Raw genomic sequence first — 24,990 nt, forward strand, 5'->3', positions numbered from 1 at the left:
TCCTGTGTTTGCTACAAATTTATTCTCAGAACAATAGACTTTGTGCTTGTGTGAGAGTGAAGAGCAGGCTATTATATATATTACAATGATGTCTCAAACATTACAATAATGTGATTCTATACCTAACTTTACTTTTTTCTTAGAGCTATAATCTAATCACCTTATTTTAAGCCATCTTTCATTAGAGCTTATGAGACTTTATATTGGATCACATGTCTGGTCTAACAAAATATATCACCTTATATGGCTAAATCATGGGATTAGATTTTATTAGAAAAAAATATTAATCGACCCTTGATGCTTTTCTTATTTCTAATATATCTATCTTCTATCTTGCTAATGTGGAAATTGAGCCCCTTTCTTCTTATTTGTGCTAAATCACTTTCTTAGTAATGCTAATAAAAGATTATGCTTTTCTCCATAATCAACAATAGAGAAATTCCTGAACTTAATCAAGCAACGTGAACTGAACATACTCACGGACTGGCCCTTGATATATAATTAAAATAATATTTCTGTTGAGCTATTTATAGCATATAGTGTTACCTATTTGTGTTACTTGCAAGCTACATTTATTTAAAGAACCAAAACCAAACCACTAAACAGGCAGTCCTCATTTAGCAATAATTGGGACTAGCAACTTAGTCTTAGCAACAAGTGCTTGCTAAATCTAATCATGTTTCTGCTTATGATGTAACTTCAGTTTTCCTTTGCTTTACAGACCTGCAAAAAGTTGTAAATGTGAGGACTGGTTGTATTTTTTCATCACAGTTGTAACTGCAAATGGTTGCTAAAGAGGGCAGTCACCAAACAAGGACTACTTGTATCTAGTATGGGCTAATTACATGCATTGCAATATTAACTCCTCCATATCATTGTATTAACTCAAGGCTGGCAGATATTTATTACTTACAGTTACACATTCTGGAATTCCTTTCTATGGCTGGCTGAACATAACCCTTACGTCAAACATCAAAAACACATGCTTTCTTTGGGTAATATCTTAGACATACACTGGCTTTTCTTTCATTCAATAGAGTTCTCATCTAAAATTGTCCCAAATGCTTCAAAAAAATAACTTTTGCAAGTTTAGCAATCCAGTTTTTAGAAGTTGGAGTTATAATATGTATCAACTAGGTTCTATGGGTCCACTAACATTTTTGAATTACTAGGAGTTTACTAATGATTCTTGATTTACTATTTTCAACTCTGCCCCAAGTCTCTCTGCCTTTCACATGCTGAACTTAGTTTATTTAAACTGCATCTATGCTGTCTAGAATGAGAAGTCATACATTATTTACCTTGTCTAAACCTTAATAGGATATTTTCCTTTTCTTTTACATTTGAAAATAAGATGCTTGGCTCCAAAATAGCTGAAAAATATCTTGAAACAAAGTTAGTTTAAAGGCTTTATTTGGAAATAACCAGACAATGAATAAAATCTTACGTATATTTATTCTTCTACATTCCTTTTGAAAATTTTCCTTAACAGCATTAAGGTTTTTTCCAATTTAAATACAGGTAATTTCACTTAATTATCATTGTGCACCTAGCATTCATTCTGGTTATATCAAATGAGTTCTTGATCATATAATTAGCAAAATATTTAAAAATGGTGCCTGCAGTTACCTGGATGAAATAACTTTGGGGTTTTGTGGCAGATCATATGACAAAAGTTACCTTTACAAACATGGATCCTTGGCTGGCAGAGAAATACACCTGATAATTTATTTCAATCTAAACTATAATGCATTTTTTGTATAGTTGCTCCTGAAAATAACACCCACCTCCCACCACATAAAAGATCTAATGTGTTAACCAGCATGTTACCTGAGTAATTATATTCTACAATTCTGAAAGAATGTTTTTGACTTATTTCCAATCCTGGCTCAAAGTGCTTAAGTCCCAGCCTTAAGGATGCTAAATTATATAAAGATGAATCTTTACTATCATCTGAAGCAAAATAGACAATCTTGAAAAACTCATCTGTAAATAATCCCATTTATGAAGCTCCCAAAAGAGAGGTCTGGTTGCCAAACTTCCTTTCATGTTATCTAGGTACTAGCTAAACATTCCTAGCAGGATATGGTTGTATAACAGCTGAAGCATATTGCCCAGAGGGTAAGCAGTTCAAAAATCCTGATCTAGATTTACGATCCCTTGTACCCAAAGAGGATTCCTGTAACTATGAGAATGGTGAGTTACTGCCAAGGCTAAAAGGCAGATTATTTCAATTATGAATATACAGCAATATTCTTCTCAGCATCTACATATATACAAGCCAAGTTAGATTGATGTGTTCCATATTTATATAAGTTATATTGCATGCAAGAAATATGCAGTAGTTTAACAAGTGTGATTATTGCACTTACGAAATTATGGGGCTTTCTGTGCTCCTGAGTCAGGGAATGGATTTAACTAGTCAAGAATCTTGTTTCATTCAGTGGCCAGTGAGATCTCTATGCAAAATCAACAGCGAAGGAACAAAAACAGCATCACTTTGGTCAACAACTCTTTAGAGGTATATCGTGTCAATGTATTAATTTCAGCAGCTCTAGTTGTTTTTTAAAAAAATATCTAGACTATTAATCATGGTTTATGAAGTATTTTATAATGTTTCTGGCATATTTATACACCTGGTATCTACAGTTAGAAGATCTTTGCATACATTTTACTTAGTTGTTCAAGCTATATTGCTACAGTATTGTTTGAATGTACTATTACATAGCTTCAGCAAAACTTAAAACACCTCTTGTATACAGCGAAGAAATGCAGTACATAAAAACAACTTGAACAACTTAAAAAGAGGACCCTGCAACAGCCAAAATCCAAAAAGCATGAAAAAAACATAGACCCCAGACAAACATATAAACACAACTCGGTTCTCAAGCATGACTTTCAAGAACAATACCAAATGATGTGCAAGAAAGCTTTGTAAATTAAAATAAGCCTTGTCATGTCAAAAGTACCAGTATTTAGTAAGTCCTGCACAGCAGGGATAGAATAGTGATGGGACATTTAAGCTAGTATTAAAATATTTATATTAAGGAAGAATATCATGAAGTTACTATGGTTTAGCCTGTAACCCTTCCAACACTGCCCGGAGAATGGCTGCAGTTGCTACAGCACCAGGATCGGGCTGTTCTAGGTGAGTAGAGCTGATATAACTGGCTCTGCCTGCAGAAGCTTCCATATTCTTTGTAGATTCAGCAGCAGCCTCTGCTTTCTGGAGAAAAAAAGCAACATAAATGTGTATACTACAAACCTGTTCTTTATACAGATAACACTAGATATAATACACAAATGTTTCATATCAATTTGTAAACAGAGACATCATTTGGAATTTAGACCTCTTTTTTGTTGCTACAGTCTTTACTCTGTTAATATTTATAGTTTTTGATCATTGATTTTAAGGGCTGGAGGATTTTAGGTGATTATAACCCTGGAGGCAAGAAGAATCTTTTAAAACAGCTCCTTTTATGAGCTGGCAAAAAACAATGCCAATTCATGCCTTGCCTGACCTGGACCAGGTGGTGAAATCTAATTTTTTTTGCCACCGGTTCGGTGGGCGTGGCTTGGGGTGTGGCTTGGGGGTGGTTATGTGACTGGGTGGGCGTGGCCATTCTAAAAAATTTTTTTAAAGCATTTTTAATTAGTAAAAAATGCTTTAAAAAGTAAAAAAAAAAAGTTTCCAATGATCAGCACCTGACCAGCCTGGCCCCCCTCGCCAAGCCAGATCCAACGCCTCCTAGCCCCAAAGATTGCAAGCCGTTCTACCTCGGCCACCCAGTCTGGGAGATGATGGAGGGGGGAAAAGAGAGAAACAAAGTGCTCGGCTGCTCCCCCTTTTCACTTTCACCTTCCTGTTGCGGATTTTCATGCCTTGCTTCACGCGCCCAGGATTGTCACTCTCGTCTTCTTCTTCCTCCTCCTCTCCAAGTGGAAAAAGGCCAGGAGCAAGTGCAAAAAGAAGCGTTTGCTTGCTCCTGGCCTTTTTCCATTTGTAAGGAAGCTTTCGTACCTGTGAAGGCAAGTCTGGCTTCCTGCGCTAAAAATCTCACCAGTACCGCTGTGCGCACGGCTTGTATGTGTGTGTGTGGATGTCGGGCATGGGCTGCTGTGAAGACCAGGAGCAAACACACACATACACAGAGGCTTTAAAAGACCTTTGAATGAAGGAGGGGGTGGATTGGAGGGGTCATTTCCCTCCCCCTCCCTGCCTCTGCATCGACATTCAGTGCAGCACACACACACACAGAGAGGCTTTAAAAGATCTTTAGAATGACTTGGGGCTCCTTCAGGTTGGCCTCCAAAGAAAAGAGGAATGAAGGCGGGGGTGAATTGAAGGGGTGAATTCCCCAACTCTGGTTCAACCAGCCGGGGATGGGACGGAAGGCACAGGCTGCTGCGAAAGACCAGGAGCAAAAACACACACACACACACACACACACACACACACTGCATGCACAGCAGTACTGGTGAGGTTTTTAGCGAGCAGCACAGGAAGCCAGACTCGCCTTCACAGGTACGAAAGCTTCCTTACAAATGGAAAAACGTCAGGAGCAAGCAAGAGCTTCTTTTTACATTTGCTCCTGGCGTTTTTCCACTTGAAGAGGAGGAGGAGGAGGAGGAGGAAGAGGAAGAAGAGGGTGACAATCCCGGGCGTGTGAAGCAAGGCATGAAAATCCACAGCAGGAAGCTTGGGGTGAGTGAAAAGGGAGAGCAGACGAGTGCTTTGTTTCTCCAGAACGGGTAGAAAAAAATGCTTAAAAAGTAAAAAAAAAAAGTTCCAATGATCAGGCATTGCTCAGCTGATCGTCGGAACTTTTTTAAAAACTTTTTAAGCATTTTTTTATACCAATTCTCTGGAAGTAAAAGCAGGAAGTAACGACGACTGGGCGGGTGGACAGAGGTTTGCGCCGCCATCGCTACCGGTTCTCCGAACCACCGGCCATCATCGCTACCGGATCGGCCGATCCGGTCCAAACCGGGACCATTTCACCTCTGCCTGGACCCCTTTCCAAAAGGCTCCAAAGACTTAACCTCATATCTGTTCCTGTGCCTTGAAGAAGCATTTCTCCGATAAAGAAACAGAAAGAAAACTGCATGTTCTCATCTCTGCTCTCACTATGCAAAAGTTACTAACTTTGAATTGCATGTATGCTAATAAACTTACATTTACAGCCTGGGACAGAACCTGCATCAGATCAGCCTTCGGGGTCTTCAAAGCTTTGAGTTCTTTTGCAGCAGCCCAGAGTGAATCCAGCTAGGCAAGAAATGAGGAATATTAGACAAACAATAATGGCAATATCTGCTATTCTTTATTGTACAGGAACTGAACCTTTGAAAGAAATTCCCAGGATTTGCTATAATTGATAAGAATTCCAAACATTTTCAGTTGGAAGTGCTTGCTCTGACAAACAGGGAAAATGCCAACCAGAAGGGAAAGGGGCAGAGAAAAACACTGTACAGGTAGTCCTCAGGTTACAATGACAAGTGGGACCAGGAATGCCATTGCTAAGCAATGTAACTGTAAACCATAACATCATATGAGCATATCACTTGGTTATAACCCCAGGTCTGTGTACGTCATCAAGCAGAAAGCAGAGGAAGTCCCAGACAAGAAGCATGGGAGCCCTTGGAAAGGCTGCACAGGGGTCCAGAGAATGCTGTGGGCAGGAGAAAAAGCAGGAGTGCCTTGTGACCTGCCCTGCTGGTTTCCCCATTGACTTTGTTTGGTAGAAGCCAATAGGGAACATCACAAATAACTTGGCCCGCCTTGCAGCAGTGGAAGGAAGATGTTAAAGGTCAGCTGGGGTGACAGGGGTAGATGGCAGAGTGAAGGGCAGCCTGAAGGGCAGAGATGAAAGAAAGATGGGAAGGGAGCTGAAGCACATGCTATGGTCATAATTGCAGGTGGGCTGCTAAGTGCCCAATTTCGATCACCTAACTGTGGGAGCACTGCAACAGAACTTTGAGGACCAGTCATAACTACCATTCCTTCAGCACTGTTGTAACTTTAAATGATTACCGAATTAATGATCATAATCCAAGGACAACCTGTACATATGTAAAATTACTTAAATGAGGCAAAACTTACAAAACTATAGAATATGCCCCTGGAGATTTAACATTTAGTATATATTTAATACAGTCTTGCTATGTAGAATCTTGGTAAAAAATGTAACTGAAAAAACAGTGCAGGGAAATCTCTGAAATACTCATTACCAGCATAAATATTATGGTCTGCATAGTTCAAATGTACCATTTGAGATGTATAGTACCGATAACTCAAATGCTGTTCTTTTATATAGAACAAAAAGGAATTTGGGAGCCTGAAAATGTGACTAAAAGCAACATGTGCACTGAAGAAGAGAGCACATCTGTAGAATACAGAGATAACGTATTAGAAACATGAATCTTAGCTTTCTATAAGAAAGATCTCAAAAGCAGCCGTAAACTCACTTAAGTAGGCAGAAATCCATTTCTGACATCCAAACTAGTTTTCAATGTTTAATTAATTATTCTTTACCTCCATGCCCCTTTTTTCCTCCACCAACAGTGACAACAATTATAAAATGAATAACTGCTGTTTTAGTGGTTAATGGATTAAATTAATGACTTTTTTGAAAAGCTAACTGCACATTGTAGGAACAGTCCTAACAATGAGGAATAAGATATTGTATTTTTGGAGTATAAGACACACATTAGTTTTTGGAGAGGAGAACAAGAAAAAAAAAAATGCTGCCTCTGCCTACAAGCATCCATCGGAATTCATCTGGCTAGCACCCTTACAGCAAACAGCCTGGTCAGCTTCAGCACGTTATCGCAGCCTGATTCAGCACGAGCAGCTGATTGACAGTTGGATTGGCTTCCTGTAATACTGCCAATCAGCTGTTCCAGATTGTGGGGATTACTACAGCCCATTGCCCCCTCCGCACGTCGTGTTTTTGGCCTCTGCACATCACCTTTTTGGCCTCTGTGCATCGCGTTTTCGGCCTCCGCACACTCTGTTTTAGACCCGTTCTAGGCTGCCAGGATCGCCACAGCACATCACCACCTCCATGTCGCATTTTCGGCCTCTGTGTGTCACATTTTCGTCCTTGGCATGCCCCGTTTCTGGCCTCCATGCATCACATTTTTGGCCGTTTCCAGGCGGTGGGGATCGGCAGCTTGGACTGTCTGGAACCAGCTAAAAACGCGACATGCAGAGGCCACAAACGGGGTGTGTGGAGGCCAAAAACGTGATGCGCGGAGGCTGAAAACATGATGTGCGGAGGCAGCAATGTGCTGTGGCAATCCCCGCAGCCTGGAACAGGTCTAAAATGGAGCATGCAGAGGCCAAAAACAGCTGAAGGGTGGGGGCTGGTGGGTGGGCAGGGCTTCGGCAACATTTGGTGTATAAGATGCACAGACATTTCCACCCAATTTTGGGGTGGGGGGAGTGCATCTTATACTCCGAAAAATATGATATCTCATTTTGTCTTGCCCCTACAAATGTTAAATTGGAAAGTGATCTACTCTAGGTTCAGGACACCTGAACGGGCTACTTTCATCTTTTAGATTTTTGAAAGAGCCAGCATGGTCATACTCCACTCAGTAACAAGGATGCAGTTGTAGAGGTGCTCAACAGTATTAAGTATCTGGGGGTGCAGATAACTAACTGGTCTCTCCATATATTATCCTTAGTGAAGCATTCAAACCAGTGTCTGCATTTCCTGTGTCGGATGAGGAGAGCACATCTTTCTCCTATCCTGATCACTTTTTACGGAGACACGATTAAGAGCATTTTAACAAACTGCATCACTGTTCGGTTTGGTGGCAGCAGTGCCTCGGATAGAAAGTCCATTCAGAGAGTGGTAAGGACAGCCAAGAAGTTTATAGGAAGCTCACTTCCTGTCATTCAGGATACTGCTTATAAGCACTATGTGCTTAGAGCTCAAAGCATTGTTAGAGACCCCATACACCCACTTCACGGTCTGTTTCTGTTGCTCCCCTCTGGGAGGAGGTTTCAGTAACTACTGCTATTGCTAATCCTGCAGTAGTGATCGCCACTCCCCAATGTCAATAAAGTCCCCTCACTGTAAATAATCCCATTAATAACTCTACTTGCATTAAGTACATCACATATGTTATTATCTGCAATTAATATAGCTAGTGAAGGAAAGAAATATGGCTGCCATCATGGCACTAACAGAAGAAACTTAAAGACAATAAAAGATAATACGATAAATTTCTTACCATGGTTCTGTCTCCTGGTACAGCTCCTCCATACCTGTCAGAGGAAATATTAAATAGTACAGTTTCTACAATATGTGTGGGTATACAACTCCACGAATCTTGTACTCCATGGGTAGTTCATTTAGCATATTTTTAAAAACTGGCCTTGCTTATGCAAGCAATTAAACAACTGATAGAAAATATTGTAGTTTAGAAGAGGAGCTGAGAGCCATAAAAACAAGATGATGAAATAAAGCGACTGGGATCACATCATATACGATATGATGATATTTCCTTACCGTAGTCCTGGTTTATTTTCTATAAAAACAATGCCACTATTACATGTGAAAACACATGAAATGTTATAAAATAATAAAGAAACTTCATCAGCTATAATGAGAGTTATACTCACCGCATCATGGCATTAATTCCAGCATCCATCGCTAAGGACCAGGCTGCTAAGTCATCATCAGTCCGTAGAGGCTGAGCAGCTGCTGTCAAAAATAATCCATAGAGCTGCAAATAAAATAAATATATTCTAAATATTTGCTGATCTCTACATGTCTTAAATTAAAAAATAGGAAATTGCACATATAAAATTTCATGATTACAAAATATAGTATCTTGTTCTGTACATTCTTCCATCCACCTAACATCTTCAGATCTAAGAAGTTCTCTGTTTTTCCAATTTATAAAGTAGTATGTTGTTTTATTGCAGTCTATTAACTGGACATCTGACTCAACTATAAATCTGAGTGTTTCATTCTTCTGCCAGTTTTCCTAAAAGATAACATTATTATAAATGCATATTTTCATGTTTATGTGATTATATTTCTTAATAATAAAAATTAAAGCTTGATTCCTAGTAATTTGGGAAACTATGTACACTTCTATGTACACAACAGAGTGGCTTGCTATTGCCTTCTTTTGAGATATTATTTCAATTTCGCAAATGAACTGAGATTCATTTCCTGGAGGTTCTCACATTCACGTACCACCCAAGTCCTAACTTGCTTTTTGTTGTTTTTCCTTTTTTGAGAAAACTTAGTCTGGTGCTGTCAATTAAACTAATAATTGAGAAACTGTTGTTCTCAATTTCTAACTTTCTTCCAGATCTAGAAGTTTTATTTACCTTTCATTTTCAACTAACAACTAATCCACTTGGCGAACACTCACCGCTCCTGAAGAGCCTCCCATCTTTTCCAGGAGCAATTTGGCTAGTGACGAGAACAGTTGGTAAGGTCGCTGAGGCAGAGGTTTAGCATCTAGCCAATTCTGGATTGCTGTGAAGCAACAGTTATGGTTAGACATGATAATCCTCCAGCTGGCACCCATTGTATATTTTTTAAAAAGCCCTATTTTTAAGCAACAAGTTCCAAAAAGTGTTATTAAACAGGAAACAGTAGATTTATAAAACATCTGTCCTGACATCCATGATTTGGTATGGTAATTTATAGCACCAGGAGAAAAGATGCAAAAATACTCCAGAAGCAGGAAACTTTCCATTGCCTTTTTCATCCCAGATTATATTCAATCACTGACACTCTTCATTCATTTAGCAACAGAATCAGAAAAGAATTTATGGAGCTCAGGGTTGAACTGTAGAGTCTTTGATAGTCTCTGAGCTTGGTTGTTTACTTCCAGATGTTTCACTACCAACTAGGTAACAGCCTAGTGATATTATCTAATTAGATGATGAAACATCTACAAGCAAACCATCAAGCTCAAAGAGTTACCAAGGATTCCAGAATCAGTAAAAATTTCAAAATCTTTTCTTTCAAACTTTCAAATTATTAATTTTAATGTATCCATAATACAAAAGTCAGAGAATATATAATCTCCAATGCTGAGAGAGGAAGAGCAACAGCTCATATTCACCACATTGTTTTCGTTTTAGAGAAAACAGCAATCATAAAAAAAATTCTCTCATTTTTATCAAGCACACAAAAGCCACATTTTGTTCATACTTCACAACTTGAAATACAGCTACCTCTGTAGCCTTAGCTGTGGTTAGGTTATTTCATGCTTTCATGCTAATCAAAAATGAACAAAACTTTACAAAAGAGCTCAAAGGAATTCAACACTGGATTTTTAAAGGAGTCATCCGAGGTTGTCATGTCACGTGATATAAGTTGTCTCCAAGGCTTAAAAGTTTGATAAGAGAACTAACCAATGGCAGCTTGTGCATGTGTGTTGCCACAATCTCCATCACCCGCAGCACGGTCAAGTTCATTGAGTTGCTCCTGTAGGTTAAGCATTTTAGAGCACACACACTCCAGAATCAATCTCATGTGAGGAGAAGATGGCACTAAAAGGAATGGAAACTTTTAATTATTTTCTTACAATAATGGTGAAGTTTTATGCACTCTGTTTTACAGAAATACCAATGCTGCTATTCACCTGTTTTTCGTGAATATATGTATAAAAAGATAAAATCAAACTACACAGATCACTTAACCAAATCAATCACTTTATCAGAAAGTTGTTAAAGAAATTCAAGTCTGTACTGGATGACTCATAAGTTATTTACTCGATGAATGATGAAAAAGTAGAATGTTTGTGATAATTCACTGAAAAATTCTTGGGTTCGAAATGAAGTAATCTGAATATTCTGCATGTTTGTTCTATGATAATTCTCAAGTTTTGCCATACTGTAGCGACCTAAAATGATAAAATGAATTTGCGTGACTGCCCCATATAAAAAAACTATTTCATTGGACTTAAAAGTTAGGCAAAAAATGAATATTATTTTTAATAACTGTTAATCTATATATCAAACAAAACAATAATTTTACAATTTAGTAAATAACTCTTATATATTGGAAATATATTGGAAATAAAGAACCATACACCAAAACCCAATTGCAAACCTTATTCTTTAATGGGAAAGATTAATTTGATTGCTTTGTTATAATTTCTGAAAGGGTGTTTCCTTCTTTTAATCAGTTCTCATAAAAGGTCTGCAACTTGAAGTACACTGGCAAACCTGAAGCTGCTTTTGGTTCTCTTCTTCCCACAGAAGATAAAAATCTCAGACCACCTTTTCTCCCTTCCCTTTTATTGTAATTCCCTCTTCAGAATGCGCATCAGTCAGAGATTTGTATATTAGCCTTATGCTCTCCAGACAGAATTGCAATTCTTTTGAAAGGAAAATGTGGTGTATTAAAACAAAAATAATTCATCCACAGAACTGGAACTAGAGAGATGCAATAAAAGAACTCTGGCAATTCACTATCTATTGTCACACAAGCTAATATACATGTAATTCATCTATTCTATGTCACAAAAACATTAGGGGGCTAGGCTCAAGCAGAGATGGAAAAGAGAACAGAAGTCAATGCAAATCTTAGTGACTTGCACACGTACCCTTTATTAAGTCTTATTTGTCTAATCATGATATAATGGTGCCTCAAATCTTTTATCCCCACTCTGTGTCTCTACCATTACCTGGAAGTCTGGATCAGTCTCAGCTGATGACATGAACCCAACAAAGCAGAAATTCCATTGCAGCTATAACAGATGTTTCAGACTGTACCTTTTGCTGGGTCAGGCTCTTCTTCCTTAGAACATTCTTTGGGTACTATCCTTTCTCTTTTCTCTCTTGTTACAGACTTCCCAACAGGTTTTAACCAGGCAATAGCTGTAGTATCTGAATCTAGGAATTTAAATATAATTGTGGACAACAATTGAAGATAGTTTCACATTCACGAAAGAACATAAACAAATGAATTGTTGAGAATTCCCACTGTTTTTTTCTGTATAAAATAGAAACATATATGTGAACAATTCCCAAATAATCAAATCCAGCGTAATAGAAGTAGAGAGCTAGCTAAGATACTATTTAAAATAAAAAGATAAGTACACCATTGAACATGCTAGTTATGTATCTGCATTATGCATTATGAATGTCAAAAATATCATCTTGAACTGATGGTTCCACAATTAACTCATATTTTCCCAATAAAACAGTGGGAACAAAACCAACATCTAAGAAAATTACCAAGGAGGACCAAGAGTTCTTCATCCACCTGGAGAAGGGTAAGGGAGACACCTGCCATTTCCAATGCAGTCATAAAGGAGCCAACGTAAGTCCGGGCAATACGAAAACCTCTGCTCTCTGCAATGATGAAGCAAGGAAAACTTGAAGCATTCTTCAGGGTGAAGAACCAAAATGAGAAGGAAAAAGAAGTAACTGTCATGAATGAACCAGATTAAGAAAAATGAAAATTATATCCATTTAAAACAATGCAATGTTTGGGAAAACAGGAGAAGGTTAATCTTACATAAGCAACTGAAAAGGAAAGAAACCAGTCCATAAAATTTCCAAAGTGATGTCACTACAAGAGGAAATTCAATCCTTGGGTCTGATAAGATTCAAAGACCTCATGAATGGAATTGATTATGAAATGTGGGGTCCTTGGTGCTCTCTGAGCTTGGCTGTTTTCTTGCACACATTTCATTACCCAACTATGTAACTACATGGTTATGGTTATGATCATGGAATGTTTTCACTATTTTTTTTTACAAATGCCTCCCTCATCTTCATCTCCAGGAAATGAGGAGGGCTGTGGGGCCTCTAAAATAGTCTGGAGGTATCAGAACTGCATCAGTAATTCTTTCCCATTTCATATGAGCTTGAGCCTCTAAATTTTTCCTCCTTTCCCAAATAGTAGTAGTCCTACCTGAGGCAAGGCAATATCCATGCCAGATCTATTTACTAAGGCATTTCCAACAGAGCTGAGAAATCTTGGCATTAAAAAAAATACTACTACCAAGATCCCACATGAAGAACTTATGCTTAAATTTTGTTATTTGTTTCTGAAGAATGAATTCAAGTTATAAACATCAATTCATTATGAATATACAAAATTCCTATCAGAGATTATTGCAAATTAACACAGATCATCATAAAAGTATCTTTAGACAAAAAACAAGTAAACATGGTATCATTGATAAAAGTATCATAGTAGTATGGAAGAGAAAAGTAATGTATAAGCTATACAAACCACTGCCTACAAATTGGACATTATGAAAATTTTCAAAATTTAAAAAGTTCTAGAAAACTTGCAATGGCAAACCTGAAATTTGGTGGTGTGATTTTCAAGTACAAAAATATGAAAATAAAATTGGGAATGAAGTCACTGGACACAAGCCTTACCCCTTCTCAGTCTTAAAGTCCTGTCAAATGGAGCTAAAATGCCTCCCCCTCCAAACAAAACCCAGAGCAAAATTTAGCTCCCCCCCACTTCCTGGTAATCATCACATCATTGAATAGACTTTTGCAAGTTGGAACGATGAGTTTCTATCCCCACACCAATGGAAAATGCCTACTTTTATTCTAGTAGGATATGAGTTTTGGTGGGGAAGCATCCAGTTGCATTTCTGTGAAATGCAGTTTGAGGAATACATTTTGCTCATTCCAAGGACTGCTGCCTTGGTAATATAATTAACTCTAGGCCAAAATAACAGTTCCTGTATTTTCTCCCTTCCTCTATATAGATATATAGATATTCAATTATTTGCCTGGAAACAGCTTGTCATGCTGATTTAAACATTATGGATTAATTTATGATGCAGCTGAAACCCAGTTTCTGCCCAGGTTATGCTTTAATTCCTATCAACATTACCTATATGCTACTAAAACTGTGATTCCTGTAACCTGGGCATAATGACGAACCATAGGACAAAATGTTTTGAACTAAGGTGCCTCAAATGAGCTGACTCAGAGAATATGTCCAAAATCCCATGACTTCCATGGAATTGAAATCTGGCAAATTTTATAAAACATTTTATGACATAAACATTGTCATAAAGTAGTTTATGATGTAATAAAGCCTTGATAGTACAGTGGTCTAAGCACCCTGTTATTAACACAGCTGCCTGCAATTTATTGCTGGTTCGAATCTCTCCAAGGCTCAAGGTTGACTCAGCCTTCCATCCTTTCTAAGGTAGGTGAAATGAGGACCCAGTGTGTGGGGGCAATAAGATGACTTTGTATAAATATACAAAAGTATGAAGGCTATTGCTTAACACATTGTAAACCGCCCTGAGTCTCCGGAGAAGGGCGGCATATAAATCAAATTAAAAAAATAAATAAATAAAATGTCATAAAGTAGTGAGCCATGGTGGTGCACTGGTTAAGAGTGTAATACTGCAGACTAATTCTGCTCCCTGCCTGCTGCCTGCAATTTGGCAGTTCAAATCTCACCAGCCTCAAGATTGACTCAGCCTTCCATCCTTCTGAAGTGGGTAAAATGAGGACCCAAATTGTTGGGGGCAATATGCTGACTCTATAAACTCCTTAGAGAAGGCTGTAAAGTACTGTGAAGCGGTATATAAGTCTAGGTGCTAGTGCTATTGCTATTTCTTGTGCTGATATTTGACTGTGTAATATACTGTAGTTCAACATGAGCTATTTTCAAGACAGATAAACTATCTCTGAATGTATCCCAACATTTCCAATTAAGGGAATTCACTGGAAGTCCTAAGGAACCTGGTAAGGAAATATCTCTGAAATGATGACCTGATGGAGCATGTTGTCTAGCTATTTCAAAATAGGATTTGTGTATTTATTAAATTAAATCTTACATATTAGGCTAATAAATGTACCCAAAAGATCTTGGCTGTTTATATGACAATGAGTTTAATCTCAAGTAATTAAAGCGGACATATGCAAAGCATTCAAAGGCTTGAATACTTTACTGGTAGCTGGATGTTTGTTTTCATTTACCTCACTTTCAATTAAAAAAAAACTTACCAAGAGAACAAACAGCAGATCCAGCTACTATATTCAACTCAAGATAGGATAATCCACCCAGGTTGTTCACTACCAAGACCACAGAAGAATCTGAAAGCCAAAGCAAAGATTGATATAATTGAAAGGTGTTTCAAATGGCCTGGAAGCCTAATATAAATATAATCTGCAAATATTAATACACAAGGATGATTTAAGTACACTAGATTTGTACATGTAGTAATGGTAAATAGTCACAACAGTCAAAATACCCCTAGGATTGCTAATCACATACAGGTAATCCTCGATTTATGAATGTTCACTTTGAGACCATTGAAGGTACAGTGAAACCCCCAAAAGGTACTTACAATTCAAATTCAAAGTTCCGATGCTCCCCCCCCCCCCCCGCAATCATGTGATCGCATTTGGGCTCTTAACATCTGGCTCGCATTTATGGCCACCTGCAGCATCCCACGCATTGGGTATGACATTTTTTTTTGCCAGAAACTAGCTTTTACTTCCATTTGAAAACAGCAGGTATGGACAATGGGCTTGTTTATTGACCACAGTGTTTGCTTAATGACAACGGTGTTCATTTAATAACTGCCACAAAAAATGTCATAAAATCAGTTCAGCCACGCTGGTGCTTTTACTTGGAACCATGGTGACATATGAACTCCTTATGAGCACTGATGATGTTATCTAGTTTGGGTAAATGAAATGTCTGCAAGAAAACAAGCAAGCTCAGAGAGGACCAAAGACCCCTTATTTCAACCCTGAGCTACAAATATTCTTCTTTATTGATATAATGACATATAAAAGAAATTCCAGGCCCCGGAATTCCTGTAAGTCAAGGGATATCTGTAGTAAATTCAACAAAAAATGCTGTTGTTTGTGCAAAATGTTATTACACTGATTACATTTTTTAAAAAAGGAATCACACTAAAATAGTTACCAGTGTCCTTTGAGAACTTTGGGGAATAATAGGTATGTCAGTCCAAAGCTACTCACTAGGCCTGAGTTGCACATGAGATGCATTGCAAGGGTTGGTCATGTGATCCAGCATTATGTTGACTATCTGATCCGCTGTTGCCATCTGTAAAAATGATACGTGTTAGTGGACAAGCATACACTTCTAGGTATGTAAGATGGGTTACAGTCAACTTACCTTCATTCTGCGCACACCTGCTTCACCATGGATTCCTGCAGATAAAGCAAAGTATCTTCAGTTGTTAGTTTCTTTTTTAACTAAAAAAAAATGACATGCCATTCTAAAAGTGATATACACATTCTTACCTAAACCCAGCTCAAGTTCATCATCTGCAAGCTGGAAGGTGGGTCTGGATCCTGGGACACTGCAGGGGGACAGACTTATCCCAAGAGTGCCTATGCAAATAAAATATATATTAAAAAAATGCAGCTATACCAGATAGCATTCAGCATTAATGTAAGAAAATGGATTAACAAATATATTTATTGTGTTGGAATATGGCACAGAATTTCAAACAGTACTCAAATTTCACTGTGTAGCATGGAATTAGGAGAAACGCCATAGTAGAATATAAAATACTGTAAATACTATTCATACTACAAGATCAAGTATATCTTTTAACAAAATGTATTATTCTTACTGTTGCTTTATTCTATTCATTTCAAGAAAATATATGCATAATATTTATATTCCAGTTTTCTCATAAACCCTCTGTCAGATAACCTAAATCTAAGAGATTATGACTAACCTAAAGTCATATTTTAATTAATAAGATTTGAAACTGGAATTTAAAATCTGGAGTGAGTTATTTCCTCATTCCAATTGCTATTACTACACATTATCCTTGCTTACCAATCATTTGGCCAGCAACTGTTGAAAATTGTAATGGTGATGAATGAGTGGTACTGTCCTTGAAATTATGGATGTTGCACGCCCCTGTGATTGTGATTGAAGTGCTTGGCAACTGGCTTACACTTATGAATTGCAGTGTCCCATGGTCATCTGAATGCCATTTGCAACTTTCCCTGTTGGCATTCCACAAATCAATGGGGGAGGGCAAGTCACATTGCCCTCATGTTTTGGATGGATGGATGGATGGATAGATATAGAGACAGACAGACAGAGGAATGATTTACATTCAGTCCAGTGGCTTATTCTAGAAAAGGGAAGTGAACATTTACCCATTGCTCCTACAACAGCAGTAATTCTACGAACAATTTCATTCAGACCAACACCTGCCTCAGCCAAAGCTCCAGCCAACTAAATATAAACAGGAAAAAATGTTACATGGACCCCTTAACATAATGGTTTTAACAGATCACAATTCAATACTGTACCCAAAAGAGTATGAGTTGCTTCTCTCCTAAAAATGAAGGAAAATGCTTGAGAATAAAGTGTTAAGCTGTGATTCAGTGAAAGCACCATCCACTAGAACTTATTTGAAGTCTCTACACTTTATCTCTCCAAGAGTATAATAATTTGTAATCTGAAAATTTAATAATTTCAAGATAGAATACTGTCATTTCAGGATTATATTCATTAAAAAATGGATTTTTAAAACTGGCTTTATTTCCACATACCGCCCCATGGGACTGTCTCAATTTAGTTTCACCTATACTTAGAAATAAGGGGATGTGGTGGCTCAGTGACTAAGATGCTGAGCTTGTCAATTGAAAGGCCGGCAGTTCAGCGGTTCAAATCCCTAGTGACACGTAACGGGGTGAGCTCCCGTTACTTGTCCCAGCTTCTGCCAACCTAGCAGTTTGAAAGAATATAAAAAATGCAAGTAGAAAAATAGGGACCACCTTTGGTGGGAAGGTAACAGCGTTCTGTGCGCGTTTGGCGTTTAATCATGCTGGCGACATGACCACGGAGATGTCTTCGGACAGTAATGGCTCTTCGGCTTTGAAACTGAGATGAGCACTGCCCCCTAGTCGGGAACGACTAGCACATATGTGCGAGGGGAACCTTTACCTTTACCTTATACTTAGAAAAAATGCATTAAGTTCATAAAACTATTTCCCATTTCGTATGTGTATAATTGTAATTTAAAAGTATATGGAAAAAATCCATTATAATGATTAAAGTTGTTTTAAAATGTCAAAAAGAAATTAGTGCAATTAAATTACATTTTAAATTAGATTTTCCAATGTATCTTGTCTCCAATTTCATGGCCCATACTTCTTACTCTTTTTGTGTGCTTTGTATAATGTTGAAAGAAACAGTATGATAGGTTTGTCTATTCTTCTTCTTGTGCCATATCCGTCATCGGACGTTGGCGATCATGTTGGTGATCCTATTTTTATCAACAGCCGCACAAAAAAGTGCTGCTGAGTTTTGTCCAAACCAGTCCCTTAGATTTTGAAGCCATGATGTTCTTCTTCTGCCTGGACCTCATTTGCCTTCAATCTTTCCCTGGAGGATTAAGTGAAGTATGGCATATTTTTCCGAATGTCGCATCACATGTCCAAAATATTCTACCTTCACTTTTTAATGGTTTTGATGATTTCCCTTTGCTTTCCCAGGCAACTTATCACCTCCTCCTTTCAGTATAGGTGTGTCTATACTATATGAAAAATTAAGTTTTATTCAGGCAAAAAAGAGCTCATATAAAAAGTAGATGAAATACAAAACTACATCATTACCAGAAAACTACATGAATTTTATTTTTTTAATTTTATATGATTATGTGTATTTATTCTCAAAGTAATAATAGTTGGTGATAGTAATACCCTGTTCAAAGTTTTATAGAGAATTGCAGTTATATTCATTAAAAATGATACGATATACTCAGTTACATATAATCAATTACTGAAATACTGTATTTTAAATATCACAATTGTAAACTCTGAATATTTACTGATAATGTATTTCTTTACACATTACTTTTCTTTTTTCTGTAGTCATTATTCTGTTTTGCTTTAATAAATTAAAAATAAGAGGATTTGCTAAAAGTGTATGAATTCTTGTAACTATAAGAAACATCAGCAGAAACAATCAAATTAAAAATGTTTTATGTATATTTTCTGAATAATCTCTGTCTTTAAATCTACACAGAACAGTTTACAAAGTTTTCTCCATAGTCTCAAAACTAAACTTAGTGGTCAGTCACCAAATACTGTTGCTGAAAGACTGCATGCAATGAATAGCAAGCACAAATAAGACAAAGTACTTGGCATTATCTAACATTTTTCAATAGGATGTGTAGTTTGAGATTGCTCTTGTGCAATGAAAACATAGCCAATGATAATATTTGCCTTCAGATCAAAGATGGACGACTCTTACCTTATGTACAAGCACTGTGCCACATAGGCCTCTCCTGCCAGTCTTCTTCTTGGTGGCAAAGGCAGTGTCATCACCAATTATCATCATCTGCACAGAGATCTCTTCTAACTGTGCCTGTTCCAATGCCAGCCCAAAATTCAGGCGGTCTCCTGTATAGTTCTTCACTATTAGCAATGTCCCAACTATAAAAGAAAGAATTGAATTGTCTTCTGTTCCTTATCCAGATGGGATATCAGTCCACGAAAAATGCTACCATACCTGCTCCAGCTTGTTTCACAGTCCGAATTGCTGCTAAAATGCTACCCACTGCAGGGGAAGTGAATACTGGACCAGCGACCACTGCAGTGAGCATTCCTCTTCCAATGTATCCTGTGGAAAAATGATAAGACAGGATGGTATCATATCTACACTTGGAGTATCTTGTACCTTGATTTTTCTATGATTCTATCGAGGCTCAACATAAATCAGACAAATAAATCCCAGTCCAAGTCCTCACTTCTTTGTATTCAAGACTGAAAAACTTTCCAGAAGCCCATTCCACTAACCTGCATGTGCAGGCTCATGTCCTGATCCACCTCCAGAAATAAGTGCAACTTTGCCCTCTATGTTCTCTAAGTCAGAACGTAGTGCCACTCTATGTCCATTTAGAAGTTGAAGATTAGGATTGCAAGCTACTATTCCAGACAATGAATCATCTGCACAACTCAGAATTGTGTTCACTAGTTTCTTTGAGCCCTAAAATAAGGAGACATAATAAGAGAGTTCACATATACGTACATATACCCTTTCACAGGAAGCAATTCCAAATGGATAGCAGCTTTAAAGATTAAATCATTTACTTAGATGTCAAAATGAATCATGATTCTCCTATGAGAGCTGAAATGTTATCTCTACAAAGACATATACAAATTGTATATGCTACTTGAATAGCGCATCTCTTAATGATTACTTTGCACTATTAAAAACAAAACATTACACAGCTGCTTATTAATACACACATATAAACCTTGGAAAATATTTCAGGATAGAAGAATTTCAGGTATCACTTGAATTTGGACTTAGGGTCTTAGGGACTATCCATAGGCATGGTATAAAGAAGGGACATTTGATTCTGCACACATTCATGTCAACATGGATTCCACAATAATTAATATCAATCAATACCCAACAAGGCTTCCCTTCCCAAAATTCAAGATAATTGTATTGTATTGTACAGCAAATTCCACAATTGAATTCTGCACTTTTAAAATTAATATTGCATTAATAACTAGATCTTTCTACATACACTTTAATATATGATTTAGCATTCTATTATTTTGAAAGAGAGAAACTATTATCTCTATCTCCATTTTCCATACTACTCATGATCTTTATCTCATTCATCTTCATTTTAAACTAATATTCCTAAACATTGCAATCTTTCCTTTTAGAAAAACCTACTTTAACTTCCCAATCATTTTCCTCTATATTTACCTGCTCTGTGAGATATGGTGAACCGATACCCACAGAATTCTATCTCACAATTATTTTAATTCAATTCTTTCTAATGAAATTCAATTTGATATTTTTGCTGGAATTAAAATGGAAGCTGCTTACTATTTTCACCCACAAAGGCTCTCAAAATTACTGAGTTGTCAATAGCAGCTAAAATACAATGAACTTGCTCTCCCACATAGATGGTATTCCACTACCTACCAACTGGTGACTGGTGAGTAACCTGTGATTATTGGAAGGAGCGACAATTGCTTATTGCCATTGGGATTGTGGTAGATCATTCAGTGCCAAAATTGCATGATATATTGTGTAACTGAAACAATTAAATGCATTTCTAACATATGTCAATAAACTCCCTCTAGATAATCAGGCATATTACCTGTTAGAGCAAATTGAGCCTGCTTTTAATAGTATTCTATGACAGCTCTATATAAACATTATCAAACTCTTTGCTAATTGTGTCAAGTATACATGCATCAATGTTGAGGAGTATGCTTTGTTTAGACCAGGGGTTCCCAACCTTTTCTATACCCTGCACCCCTGCAATGCTTCTGATATATTCTCGCACCCCTTACAAAAGTAAATAATTATATGCATATAATTATGCATATACACTATAATTTTGAAACTTCTAAACCCAAGTTTTATCACCCCCTAGAATATCATCTCACACCCCCGTTTGGGAACTGGTGGTTTAGACATTAACTTAAATGCTTTTAAGGGAAAAAATTCTGATGTGTAAAGGGTTCTGTGCATGGAACAGGTAGGATTGGATGATCTGTTTCTAAACTGATTTGAACTAAAATTCAAGTGTTGGAAGTGGAAATTACTAATATTCTAGTAGAGATGCTTCACAGAGAATAGGAAAAAATCACTGTCAATGTCCTTGGCTTCAAGCACAGCATATCCAACTGGTCCATCTACCTATTAGCCTTCCCAGCATTTTTCTTCTGCCCCTTAGCCACCAATATTTTTAGCTACAAGCACAGTATATCCAAAGATGGGGAGCTGGGAAGAGACGAATGTTACCCTACTTGAAACTGAAGGCAATGATTACAATGGCTAAGAGGAGACTGGAAAATGAAGGAGCTAGGAAAATTGTTGGGCTGACTGATGCACAGGCTGTGTTGAAGAGTAAGATACAAGGTTCATCAGTCTTGCCCTGCTTACGCCTCTGGATTTTGTCTTGACTAAAATCCAGGGCAGTCAAAATGTTCTGGTTCTACTGAATTACTCTCTATTTAGATCTATTTGGCAGAACGTCTGAAACACATTTTTGTACAGAAAATGTTTCACAATTTATGCACAAACAATGCATATAGCTACTGTATAAAGGAGTACAGAGACAGTTTTGAAGAAAGTATTAACAGCTATCACATAAACATTAGGTTGGTCTGAAAAGGGGAGGAAGAAAACTCATGTTTACTCTGCCTTGAGTCTCTTTGGTATAAGATGGGAGGGGGGAATCTTTGTCAGGCTTTCAAGATTCTGTTGTTACACAAGGACTTTATACCGGTAGTAGTCCTAGTGAGTCTCTTTCCTGACTTGGCCAACTTAAAAGGCTTATAGTATGCATATCAATGTGAACAGCAGCTGACCAGTGATATCAGCGTAGGAACTGCATGACCTGTGCTGTTTTTCTCTCATGGCTGTTTCATGGCACAATCCTCCTCACATTTTCAGTTGTCGGGTTGATTTTGAAAACAGCTTTGAGTATTTTTCTGGAAAAGTGCCAGACCTGTGTCCAAAAGCAGCCTACTTACCAACTAATAATCAGGCCATTTTAGGCATGGGTTTAGTATTACTGTACTCAATATCAGATGATAGTCAGATGTCCTTTGAATGCATCCATACAAAACCAGAACTAATTTGATAGATGGCTAAACATAGTGTTCTAATTGTTCCAAACTCATCTCCTTCCTAGTCATATTAAGGAGATCAATTGTTAAGTATTTTCCTGCTGGCTGGTAATTTGATAATAAGGAAAGAAATAGAGCTCCATTCTGATAATGTCAAGAAGTTCATAAAATCCCAAAATGTGTCCTAAATTTTATAACAGTTGGCTTGTGAAGCATGTGTTCTTTTGGTTACTTTTATACAACTGGTCAAAATGCTATTATTGAAGCAAATGTACGATTTGGATTAATGACTGTGTTTGAGATGTGATAACAGTACTCTGTTACTGATCTTCCAAGTGTTTTGTAATTGTTGGTTAACATTTATACATAACATGAGCCTGACCCCAAATTGTTGCAATATTATATGTTCCTGTTCATTGTATGGTCAGCCCCACCTTGCTTCATTCCATTTTTATTTTACCTCCTTAGATCTCCTTCTCATTTGTTTTCTACCCATCATTTTCAGATTCCTTTAATATTGCTTCTTGCTGCCAGTTTCCTTATTATTTTGCAGTTAACAGTTAAGAATAACTGCTGCAAAAATATTTTAATTAATAATGGAACAGCAGACAAAGCAGAATACTGTATTGGAAAAAGCAAGAAATTCCAGTACCATCCATCTTCACTAGATGAGCTGGATTTCTAGTAATTACTAATATATCTGGTGTTTTACTTTATACACTGCTCCAAGGAAAGGCTGGCTAAAACAGTGGTTCTCAGCATGGACCAGATGAATCCAGAGGAGCCATGTCATTTTTCTAGGGGCCAAATCAATATATGTGAAATAATTCAGATAGTGAAGACTTTTTTATACTAACACTAAGAAAGGGGTCACAGGGGTGATGAGGCTCAGAAGGGGGCCATGAGCAAAAGATTGAGAATTCATGGACTAAAGCATAGAATAATAAACAGAGTTGGAAGGGATCTTAGAGGTCTTCTAGTTCAATCCCCAGCTCAAGCAAAGACCCTATACCATTCCAGACAAGTGCCTGTCCAGTCTCTTCTTAAAAGCCTCCTGTGATGGAGCACCCACAACTTCTGAAGGCAAGTCAGTCCACTGATTGATTGCTCTCACTGTTAGGAAATTTATCCTTAGTTCTAGGTTGCTTCTCTCTTTGATTAATTTCCATCCATTGTTTCTCATCTTTTCTTCTGGTGCTTTGAAAAATGGGTTGACCCCCCCACCTTCAAATATTGAAACACTGCCATCATGTCACCACAGTCCTTTTCAGTAGACTAGGTATACCCAGTTCCTGCAACCATTCTTTGTATGTTGAAATGTATTTGGATATTAATAGCTTGGGTTGGGAGTTAGGCGGTTGTTCTGAGCTCCGAGCTTGGCAATTTTGTTGCAAACATTTCATCACCATTGGGGGGGGGAAACATCTTCAATGCCCTTTGAACTATCAAATTGTCAATTCAGATTGTTAATTCAATTGTTAATTGGAAGCACACTGCCGAAGTCTCATCAAATGGTGACGAAAGGTCTGCAACCAAATTGCCAAGCTCGGAGCTCAGAACAACATATATTATTTTATTAATTTATTATTTGATTATTTTCTTCTATTAGTTTTATTTTTTTTTCTTTATGATGGTTTTATATTCCTATAAACTGCCTTGAGTCGCTAGGTGCGAATAGGTAGCAATATAAATTTTCTAAATAAATAAAACAGCCGATTCTTCGTATGTTTTGAGCCTCCCAGTCTTCTCCCTCAACCCAAAATATCAGGTCTCACCTGCATGATGTCCCAGGGTTCAGTTCTAAAAGCCAGCCAGCAAAGTCCCTGGGCGCCACAATAAGAACCACCTTTCCGACAGAACGGATCGAAGAGGAGGCCGAGCTGAGCTCACGAGGACCCTCCACGGACTTTGGCCAGGAATGCAAAGGCTGCGCTGGACCAGAGGCTGAAACACACGCGCGCCGCCAGCCAAGGAGGGGACGAAGAAGCTCATTGGCAGAGCCCAGCGCGAGCTCTGGCAGTTGGCCGCGGGGGTCGCCGCGTCGCGCACGTACTCGGAATAAACTACGCACCGCTAAGGAGGGAACAAGGAGGAGCTCGCGCTGGAGCCCAAAGGGAGATGCGCTAACATATTAGGAGCATTTTGGGTCTCTTTCCCCCCTACCACCACTCTCCCCTCCAGCTGGCGCACCACGACAACTCCCACTTCCCACCTGGGCTTTGGTTCGCTGCTCGCGCGCGCACGCGCAGGAGGCAAAAGGGCAACATCCCCCCCCCGTCCTCCAAAATTAGCTTCTTCCCTTCGAGCCGGAAGAGGGCGCTCTCGCCACCGGTTACAAAAGATCAGCAATCCTCTCGGCCTGCTCGTTTCCCCGTCGTGCACCGCGCGAAGCGGGACGCCGGCGCTCT

General features: G+C 38.0%; 1 protein-coding gene across 1 annotated transcript; it reads right to left on the minus strand.

Moving 5' to 3' along the window:
• Positions 1-1,396: 1,396 nt before the first annotated feature.
• Positions 1,397-24,910, minus strand: TKFC (triokinase and FMN cyclase). The gene is made up of 17 exons (XM_034420212.3): positions 24,358-24,910; positions 19,775-19,964; positions 19,488-19,598; positions 19,230-19,411; positions 17,126-17,204; positions 16,250-16,339; positions 16,122-16,156; positions 15,965-16,049; positions 14,978-15,067; positions 12,221-12,337; positions 11,756-11,875; positions 10,391-10,528; positions 9,397-9,503; positions 8,633-8,736; positions 8,242-8,275; positions 5,177-5,266; positions 1,397-3,226 (listed from the first exon to the last, which is right to left on the minus strand). Exons 1-17 carry the CDS (start codon positions 24,361-24,363, stop codon positions 3,068-3,070), a joined length of 1,737 nt encoding a protein of 578 aa, XP_034276103.1. The 5' UTR covers positions 24,364-24,910; the 3' UTR covers positions 1,397-3,067.
• Positions 24,911-24,990: the final 80 nt, after the last annotated feature.

The sequence above is a fragment of the Pantherophis guttatus genome, chromosome 1 (assembly GCF_059756535.1).
Source record: "Pantherophis guttatus breed Tessera chromosome 1, ASM5975653v1, whole genome shotgun sequence".
In the NCBI taxonomy this organism is placed as follows: domain Eukaryota; kingdom Metazoa; phylum Chordata; class Lepidosauria; order Squamata; family Colubridae; genus Pantherophis; species Pantherophis guttatus.

Excerpts from the sequence above, each read along its gene's own strand:
- TKFC (XM_034420212.3), bottom strand. Across the intron at positions 11,876-12,220 it reads AGAACTCTTGGTCCTCCTTG|ATTCAGATACTACAGCTATT; the intron begins GTAATTTTCTTA and ends TTAAATTCCTAG. Across the intron at positions 10,529-11,755 it reads AGAGCCTGACCCAGCAAAAG|TGCCATCTTCTCCTCACATG; the intron begins GTACAGTCTGAA and ends CATTCCTTTTAG.